At 37.3% G+C, this 10292-nt stretch overlaps 1 protein-coding gene across 1 annotated transcript in view; it reads left to right on the top strand.

Moving 5' to 3' along the window:
* dtx3la (deltex E3 ubiquitin ligase 3L a) overlaps positions 1-2145 on the top strand; it is a 2171-nt gene extending 26 nt beyond the window's left edge. The window contains exons 1-4 of the mRNA XM_083552481.1: positions 1-274; positions 366-538; positions 917-1128; positions 1243-2145. The exon at positions 1-274 is cut by the window's left edge and continues 26 nt beyond it. Coding sequence (XP_083408607.1) covers positions 193-274; positions 366-538; positions 917-1128; positions 1243-1312 — 537 coding nt within the window. The 5' untranslated portion in view covers positions 1-192 and the 3' untranslated portion in view covers positions 1313-2145. The remainder of the gene's footprint in view (positions 275-365; positions 539-916; positions 1129-1242) is intronic.
* The last annotated feature ends 8147 nt before the right edge of the window (positions 2146-10292 follow it).

Below are 10292 nucleotides of genomic sequence, written 5' to 3' on the forward strand. Positions count from 1 at the left end.
TGTGTCTATTTTGTGGAGCACTAAAACCTGAGCAGGGGATTTAACACAGACGTTAGCCAGCAGTACGGTGTTTTAGCAGTAAGTGCTGCTCTTGCTAACTTTACTTAAAATACTTTTTAAACATTTTGTTGCATTTGTGTTAGCACACCAGATATATACCAGGAATCGAACTGTCATTCTATAGACCACATCATGGGTTCTGAGCAAAGCAAAGATAAGATGCATTGCACCAGATATTTAAATGGAAATGGACCTCCTTCACTGACTGAGCAAGGTATCCTATTTTTTATTGTTCCAAAACAATCATTATAACTTTCTATGATACTGTACAAACCAGGGTGTAAACCAGTTTTATTTTTAATCAGTTGAAAAAGCGACCAATGGAACTATTGGACACAAAATAAACTCTAAAATAGTTACTGGAAACCAACCAGATGACGGGAAGATGTCAATAATGCATCTGAGAAGGAATGTGGAGGGATACCCTGACTGTGACACCATACAGATGAACTTTGAGTTTGATGACGGAATACAGACGGTCAGTTTATAATTCTTTTTATCTTTTGTAAATTCTATTTTAATCCCTCTGCACTGCACACAGTGACATGAAACCATGACATAGTTTCGATTAGTTCAGTCAAACTAGAAGTAGCCTTCAGGACATTCCTCTCTGAATCTGCTCTATGGTATTTGGCTCAACCCGTTTCACAGCTTAAGGCTACTCTAACAATTTGCAGTTTCTTTACAAGATTGAGATTGATGTTTACAAGGTATTGAGGAGTTTCTCTGATTTAATGAACAAATATTAAACTACAGGCAATCAGAGCAAATGGTTCACTTTATTGATTAGTGTGTTTTCATATTGACTGTAAGATCTACCAACCTTTGTGATAGTGTTTCTTTTGTTTCTCAAAAGGAAATGCATCCTAATCCAGGGCAGAAATACTACGGGCTTAAAACAGTCGCCTTTGTGCCTCAGAACCATGAGGGAAGGAAGGTGTACCGCATGCTAGAAGCAGCATTCAACCACAAGCTGCTGTTTACAGTGGCAACAACTAGTACCGGAGAAGAACGAGTTAACTATTCTGACATTCCTTTAAAAACCAAAGAAAGTGGAGGACATGACAGGTAAGGATTGTATAAAATCAGCTTGCTCATGATAATGCAGTTAGGTAACAAAACTACCACAATGCTCTATTTGCATTGTTTGCAGTTTTGCTTACATTACATTTTCTTTGTCAGCTTCAGCTATCCTGACCCAAAGTATCTGAAAACGGTGACGAAGATTCTGAAATCGAAAGGGATCCAATGAGATCCAAAGTTGGAAGATGAACAATATTCCAGCATAATGTATGGACTATAAGGACTGTGGACAGGACTCGAGACTTCCTATTTTATAATGAATAATTAATTTGTATCATATGCAGGCATACACAGCCAGTCAATAGCCATTAGAAATGTGTATTATACTATTGCTATTTATATAAATATTAAAATGAAACAGAATAAATTAAATAAGGAAAACAAGGTATATGTTGAATTTATTACCTGGTTGCTTTTAGTCCTTAATGAAACTTTAAACTGCTTTGTTATTTTCAGGTGCACTTGGAAGGTAAACTCATTAAATCTGTGTACAAATCTTATCTACACTGATACCAGTAACTGTCTGTCAAATGGACTGTCAAATAGATTAGATAAAGATTTGTTTAAAAGCAAACAAACTTCTTAATTTATTAAATTATTGGTTAGAGTTTCAAATTTCAGAGTATTAAAAATATGGTAAAAAAAAAAAAAAAGAGTGCTCTTCTAACTAGCAGTGTACATGGAAACCGTTTAATGAATTTGTTGTCTTTGCTACAAATAGAGTTTTTTTTTGGATTTGTTAAGCAGTATGGAATGTTGTTGAACAACTGTCTATTTAACAGAAAAAAGAAGTAAGTAGAGGAATGCAAATAGATTATCCTAGAAAAATAAATTCTAGCAAGTTATTTAGACAATTTTTTTTTATCTAACTTCCTCTAGATCATTATCTGGGCATTATTTCTACTAGTATTGTATTGCTCCAGCACTGTTTGTACAATCTTGCCAAATACTAAATTTGGCAATATTTCATTTGTATAATGTAAATAAAACTGTTTTATCAAATTAAGGACTCTAATTATACAATATCATTGACCCATTTACCTTATAATTTAAATGGAGAGGTGTTAATTACAAATGAAGGTCATTGTCACACCTCAGACCCATGGGACACATTTGATTCATCAGGCAAGAAGAAAGATTGAGAGTGTGAATTAAAACTCCTAATTATAAGTAAAAGTGTCAACATTAAATGTTCTACAGCTATTGATTTTAGTTTGCCAGTGTAGATTCAACACAAATATATTCTTTTTTAAAGCTGAAGGATAGACTACAGGTAGCCTATATTTTTTTCTGCTTGTCTGCTATCCGTCCAGCAGATTGCAGAGTCTGAACTTTTTCAGGATGATGGAGGCCCTTTTGTTCTCTTCAAACTGAATTATGGCCTGGGCTTCACACAGACAATAAAGTCTAATCAGATTGGCGGGACCCATTAAAGAGGCCTCTGTCATCTCCACAGGCGTTCTTAAACCACTTTCTCCTGCATGCTCCACCAGGAGTCATCTGTCCCAACTGTCAGCCGCTACTGCTGCTGTGACAGCTATCAAATCTGGCCAGGCTACATCACCTCATCCTGATCATCCTCCACCACCCTACACCCCTCAGTCCTGCCATTACTCCTTCTGCTACTGAAGAGAAACACTAGCCAGCCTCTAATTTGTCACAATATGAATTACATAGTTTTCCACAAAGCCATAGTATCAATACCATGCCGTGTAATTTATACTACTTATCTTGCTTTATATAGCTTCTCAACCATCTAATAACTGCAACAGAAAACACAAACAGTTCCTTTCTCATGTCGGTAAACTGTGAGCTGAAATCAACCCCAGCTACAGCGACCAAAATTTTGAAAATAAATTATTTTCAATTTCTCCCTGTCATACTTTTACTATTGAAAGGATTAGCAGTCTTCAGCGTCCTACTTAGTAGTGATAAATAGGCTTCGGGCTTGATTTCATTAGGCTCTTTAATTTGGAGCACAATTAAACTTTTAGAAGACAAAGCAGAATCCGAACCTGTTAATTAGAAGTGTGGAATCACACATGCAGATGATGGATGCAGCTTCCATGGCTCCACTTACAGGACAAAGTTGCACTGGAGAAACCTTTGCTCTTTTGTTGTAAGCCTTTTGCACCATCTCATGGCATGTTTAATTCAATTCAGTTCCATTCGACTTTATTTTCTTTAATTATGCCAGGGTAGCATAAGAAATAAATTTCAGCTCAGTGTTGACTTTGAGGAATACACCATAAACATTGAATTTCAAAAGTGTTCTAGTTTGCTGACTGTAGATGAGTTTCTTACAGATTTTTTTTTTACCTGCTTTTGACCAGTTTCTTCCAGCACAGATAAACATCATTTATACTGTAGATCAGTGTGAAATAAACTAAAAATGAAATTTTAACTTGACAATGTGTTAATGCACAGCTACCTCTAGGTTCAAGAAAAAAGCTTGCCAAAGCCCAGGCATTTACAAAATGTTCTCATTAAATCAAGGTGTTGTAACCGCTCCGCTTCAGCACTGACGTTAAGCACTACTTTTTGTGTGTGTGAGTGTCTGTCTGTAATGTGATTCTGTGAACCATCAAATGCAAGCAGGTTTGTTGTGACAGAGGTTGCACATTCCATTTGTGTCATGCAGTGTCCTTTTTACAGGCCCTATAAACCTTGCTGACAGGGAAGTAGAGTGACAATACACATTGTGTTAACCTGAACCGTATCCGTACAAAGAACAGCAGTTCGCCACAAAGGTGAGGAGAGTCAATCTTACAAAGGAAATGGTTTATGAAGTGATAAATCTTCCACGAGCAACCGATCAGCCACTTTTTAGCCACTTTTCCTTTAGTACTGATGGGAATATGCTTTACCTTCAGGTTATCAGCAAGTCGAAATAAGAAAAAGGAAATGTATAGAGAACACTCATAATGCTGAATCTTATTCTCAGGAGGGGTTGATCTTATCGTGGATGTGTTAATGCAACAGTTTAGAGAACAAATAGTTTAGGTACATGTTTAAGGTAAAAAGATATAAAACTTAATGTAAGACAAACATAATGCATTTTTTTGGTCCTAGGACCTGTAAGTGGATCCAGATTTACAGCAAAGAAATTCGTTTTGTAATTAGACACCTTCCTTATTAGTTTCAGCATAGTTTTGAATAATTCATGATAGTCACTGAATAATATGATTTAAGATAAATGACTGAATAATAAGCCAAAATCAAATCTGCAGGTATTAATATAAATCATAAAATGGTTAGAAATAAAGAAAGAGAACAGGCGAAAGAGAGAGAGATAGAGAGCGAGAGAGAGAGAGAGAGAGAGAGAGAGAGAGAGAGAGAGAGAGAGAGAGAGAGAGAGAGACTATCCATCTCTGTGATGTATGGCTCTTTCTCTCCATCATTTTCCTCAGAGAGATCCAATGTTGTGCTTTCATAAGGCCACCCTCCAACACAAAAGCTCCAACTTTATACCATTCATCTGTGGAGCAGGTCCCATTTGCAGCTCTTTGGTCATCTTGTACTCTTTTCATCAAACGTAGAGACCTGTCAGACACCCAGGGCATTTGGGCCCACATGGCTCTTTCCTCTCTGCGTAAAGTCAAAACAGCCAGAGATCAGGCTCTCTGATAACCCACAGACTCTTTGTAGCCTAAGGTTATTCCCCTTCCGCATTCATTCTCCATGAATCCACATTCACAAAGTACTGATATCTCTATTACGTCTGAACGACACTAAGACGTTTAAAAGAGCACAGATAAGGCCTTGTGATACTGTTGTATCCTCGCTTCGTGTGGCCTTTAACTAGAGCATAGCCACGGTAGAGAGCCCAGATTCTAAGAAAGCTGGATTTTTCTTCCCTTTTGCTTTTACAAAAGAGCTATGCAGTGTAGACCTGAATATTTGTGAGAGAGATATATAGAAAAAAACTGAGAAAAAAACAACCTTAGAAATATTAAATGTCCTTTGCTTTGTTATCGGTATACATATTTTTGGGTCAAGAGCACACATACAGAGATAAGCATAAAAAATGTTTTGTGAATAGTTATTCTGCAGTCAGACACAACCGTTTGACACAAAACTTTTCAGTGTTTTTCTAGAGTAAAGTACATAATTAAATCATCAGTTGGCCACTACTCATCATTTATTCCATTTTGTTGTGTTAATAACTTGTTGCCGTATTAAAGGTTAGTAGGAAAGGGTGATTATTTAGTAGAGCAACCATCTGTGTTCTTTGAGACATTTCATATTGCAACCAATAAATCGGGGATGAAGCGCTCTATCTTTTACAGTAGACCAACGGGACTAGTAAACTATGCTGCCCCTGTTTATTAACTCTTATGAAGAAAGGAAAAGGTGAAGGACAACAGATGCAACCATAGTCACCAAAATAAATAGTTCAAATAGAAAATTGAGTAATGGCAAAACTGTACTTTGTTTAATAGATGTTCTGTAATGTATTAATCATTTATTAATCGGTCTGGGACATGTACTGATACAGTGTACAAATATGTACTGATGTGATTTAAGCTCAGTGACTTTCTTGCAACAAACCATAAAACTTTTTATTGTGTGCCCTGTTACACAATGGGCTACTAACTTCAAATTAGTCTGGATTAGACCCCACAGTTATAAGAATTTAAGCTGCTTGTAGTGGTCCAACACATGTTTGTAGACTTCTCAATACCTTCCCCTGTGTTGAAAGTTCCTCTGAGTGGTTGACTGGCTTGGCTTAACTGCTTAAACTCCTAGCACTTTGTGATTAATGACCTCTAAGGTGACAAATCACCACTGTAACAAAGCTTTGGAATAGAGGAGCAATGGGGCCGGGCTCCCCGAAATCGATGCTCCATTGTTCTCTCCTTTTTGCACTCTTCTCTCTCTCTCTCTCTCTCTCTCTCTCTCTCTCTCTCTCTCTCTCTCTCTCTCTCTCTCTCTCTCTCTCTCTCTCTCTCTCTCTCTCTCTCTCTCTCTCTCTCTCTCTCTCTTATTTTTTCTGCCATATAGAGTGGTTTAACAGGGACACCGTCACCCAGATCTGTAACTGGGATACAAGTTGCATGGTGTGGATTCTTTTAAAAATTCACTACTAACCACAAATAGTGATATTTTTTTTTTTATGCAAACCCAGCTTTGAAAAGATACAGCTTCAAATGTAGAAATGTCCAGAGTGCAGTTTTAAAAGATGTTTTTATTTGAAAATTTTTTAAAAGAAAACTACCTTTTCAGAGGCAATTTTATATATAACCATTAATCCATGTACATTGTACGTTACTGATCTGTAGTCTATACAAAGCAAAAATCTAAAAATGTACTTTTTTTGTTAATAAAGGAGTAATTGATACATGTAGTACCTAATCTGTTTGCTCTTTTGGTGCTGGGAGCAGGCTTCCCATGTGCTTCATATGTACATTTACACATATTTAATTTATTACCTTAATAAAGAGTTAATAAACAGCGTTCCCTTTAAGACTTAACAAGCCTTAACATTTTAAATTTTGTCCTAGATGTTTTGCTGAAGGTCATAGACTCTTCAACTGGATGCACTGAGAGCTATTCTGTGTCATATTTCCATCATGGTCCCTTCATACTCTCTCTCTCTCTCTCTCTCTCTCTCTCTCTCTCTCTCTCTCTCTCTCTCTCTCTCTCTCTCTCTCTCACACACACACACACACACACACACACACACACACACACACAGACACTTACTCACACACACACACACACAGACATATATATATATATATATATATATATATATATATATATATATATATATATATATATATATATATATATATATATATATATATGTCTGTGTGTGTGTGAGTGTGTGTGTGTGTGCGCGCGTGTGTGCGCGCGCCGCCATTTATAAACCCAGGCTCTGTCTGTATAGCATTTGATATGGATTTTTAAGCATGAGTGTGTGTGTGTGTGTGTGTGTGTGTGTGTGTGTGTGTGTGTGTGAGAGAGAGAGAGAGAGAGAGAGAGAGAGAGAGAGAGAGAGAGAGAGAGCGAGAAAGAGAGAGAGAGAGAGAGAGAGAGAGAGAGAGAGAGAGAGAGAGAGAGAGAGAGAGAGAGAGAGAGAGTATGAAGGGAACATGATAGAAATATTACACAGAATATAGATTATATTAAAAATAGATTAAGAAAATTATTTAAATTTGTTATTTTTTATAAATTGGGGTAAACAATACCCCATAATGACAACATGTTTAAAATCTTTGCAGATTTGATACAAATAAAACATGAAAAAAATCACATGTACTCAAGTATTTACAGCCTTTGCCATGACACACAAAATTGAGCTGAGATGCATCCTGTTTCCAGGGATCATCCCTGAGATATTTCTACAACTTGATTGCAGTCCACCTGTGGTAAATTCAGTTGAATGGACATGATTTGGAAAGGAACACACCTGTCTATAAGGTCCCACGGTTAACAATGCATGTCAAAGCACAACCAAAACAATGAAGTTCAAGGAATTGTCTGTAGACCTTTGAGACACAACTGTATCGAGGCACAGATCTGGAGAAGGGTACAGTAATTTCTACAGCATTGAAGGTCCCAATGAGTACATTGGTCTCCATCATCCATAAATAGAAGAGGTATGGAACCACTAGGACTCTTTCTAGAGTGGGCTGCCGGCCAACTTAACGATTGGGGGAGCAGGGCCTTAGTCAAGAACGTGACCAAGAACCTGATGGTCACTCTAAAAGAGCGCCTTCTCTGCAGCACTCCACTTATCAGGCCTGTATGCTAGATTGGCCAGAAGAGGCCACTCCTCAGTAAAATGCACATTACAACTCTCCTGGAGTTCACCAAAAGGCACCTGAAGGACTCTTGTCATATCTGGAGGAAACCAGGCACCACTCATCACCTGGCCAATACCATTCTTACAGTGAAGCATAGTGGTGGCAGCATCATGGTGTGGGGATGTTTTTCAGCAGCAGGAACTAGGAGACTAGTCAGGACCAAGGCAATGCAATGAATGCAGCAATGTGCAGAGACACCCTTGATGAAAAACTGCTCCAGAACGCTCTGGACCTCAGATTGGGGCAAAGGTTTATCTTTCAACAGGATAACGACCATAAGCACACAGTCAGGATAACAAAGGAGTGGCTATGGGACAACTATGTGAATGTTCTTAAGTGCCCCAGCCAGAGCCATGACTGGAACCGGAATAAACATCTCTGGAGATCTGAAAATGGCTGTGCACCGATGCTCCCCATCCAACCTGATGGAGGTTCTGCAAAGAAGAATGGGCAGTTCATTAATCTAAACTGCATCTAGAAATTGTGAAACAAATTTATTTTAACATAAAAATTGATTTTAATAGTTCATCATCAATACATAATATCATAAAATAAATTCAAACAACCTAGAAACCTAGAACCTAGAAATCTCTTTGTGCATGGGTCAAACGCAAAAATTAATGTTAGATGCCTGTGATCTTCGAGCCCCTAATGTGGCACTGCATTAAAAAGAGGTATGATTCTGTAATTCTGAAATCACTGCAGAATCGCCTACGGAAATCACTGCCGGTAATCACAGTTTGCCTTGTTATTCAAAAATGCAGGTTAAAACTCTATCATGCAAAGAAGAAGCCACAAGTGAAAATTATCTAGAAATGGCACCATCTTCTTTGGGTCACAGCTCATTTAAAATAGATTGAGTCAGATAAATCTAAATTTGAAATTCTATTTTGAAATGAAGGACTCTCTGTTCTCCTTACTAAAGAGGATAAAGAACATCTAGATTGTTATAAGTGCTCAGATCATTAGCTTGAATTTTAAATAGTATAAGGGTGCATTCATGCATATGCAGTTTTAGACTGGCATATGCTTCCAGTCAGATGACGTCTTGTTCAGGCAAGGCCTATTTCAGCAAGACAATGCTAATCTGCATACTGCATTGATTACAACGGCATGGCTTCAAAGTAGAAAAATCCTTGTTCTGGCACCTTGTTCTGGCACCGAGGTGGTGGAATGAACTTCCTCTAGATGTCCGTACAGCGGAGTCCCTGGCTATCTTCAAGCGACGATTGAAGACCTACCTCTTCCTGAAATACTTAAATGAGCACTTTCCAGGTTTGCTTTGTAGAATTCAAAAGTTATATTTATATTAAGTTTGTAATCTTGCATACCAGTGTAGATTTATTCATTGCTAGAGACTCAAAGCACGTACGTTTTTGTACGTCTCTGGAAAAGGGCGTCTGCTAAATGTTGCAAATGTAAATGTAACCTGCCTGCAGTCTACACCTTTCACCAGTTGAAAACATCTGGTGGGGACTATTTAGCAGGTAAAATCCTGTATCAGACGCAAATTGAGCAATTCAGCAATTCAGCAATTGGTCTATTAAGTTCCCATATGTATATGGACTGCTGTTAAAAGAATAGTTATTAACTTATTTCTTTCCTTGAAATAATGCATTTCCTCACTTTGCAAAACCACCCAAAACGAAATGTGCAAAATTATTAATATAATATTGATATATATTAGTATTAGTATTAATATTTATGATGCTGCACAATTTCTAGCAAAATTTGACACTGATCATAGTGTTTTTTTTTTTTTTTTTTTTTTTTTTTTACAACAAATAGTCCAGTTTTCAGTAAGTCTTACAATATAAGCAATGATGGATTAGATATAACATTGCTCATTAGGTTTTACAAAGACTATTAAGATCATTGTCAGGAACTAGTACTCATCTACTAATGCTAGTCAACCATATGTCCTCTGTACTTTTATTTATTGTTCATGATTGTTCATGTTTTTATAAAGTAGACTCAGGTTGTTGCCATATTCTATATTCAAGCTTGAATTATGCAGCCATAAGGATCTCTAGTAGTATGTAATCTACCAATTATCTATCAGAAAACAAGATGGCCACCAATTTATGTACATTCATGTGATCAATTGCCAAGTATTTCATGTGATTTTGTTGGCTACATGGAAACATTGAATAGCTAAAGGCAACTTTGAGAACTTCTCTCCTTTATTTCTTAATAAACGACTTTTCCTCCACAAAAGCCTGATAGATAGCTCCTTTTTCCACTCACAGAGGAGGGGAAGCCCAAGGAGGATATGCTTCCTGACAGTGGGTCTGTCTTCTTAATGACTGGGACTGCACATAACCTTCAAACTAGACT

This window comes from Silurus aristotelis (assembly GCF_946808225.1).
Source record: "Silurus aristotelis genome assembly, chromosome: 1".
NCBI classification, from domain to species: Eukaryota; Metazoa; Chordata; class Actinopteri; order Siluriformes; family Siluridae; genus Silurus; species Silurus aristotelis.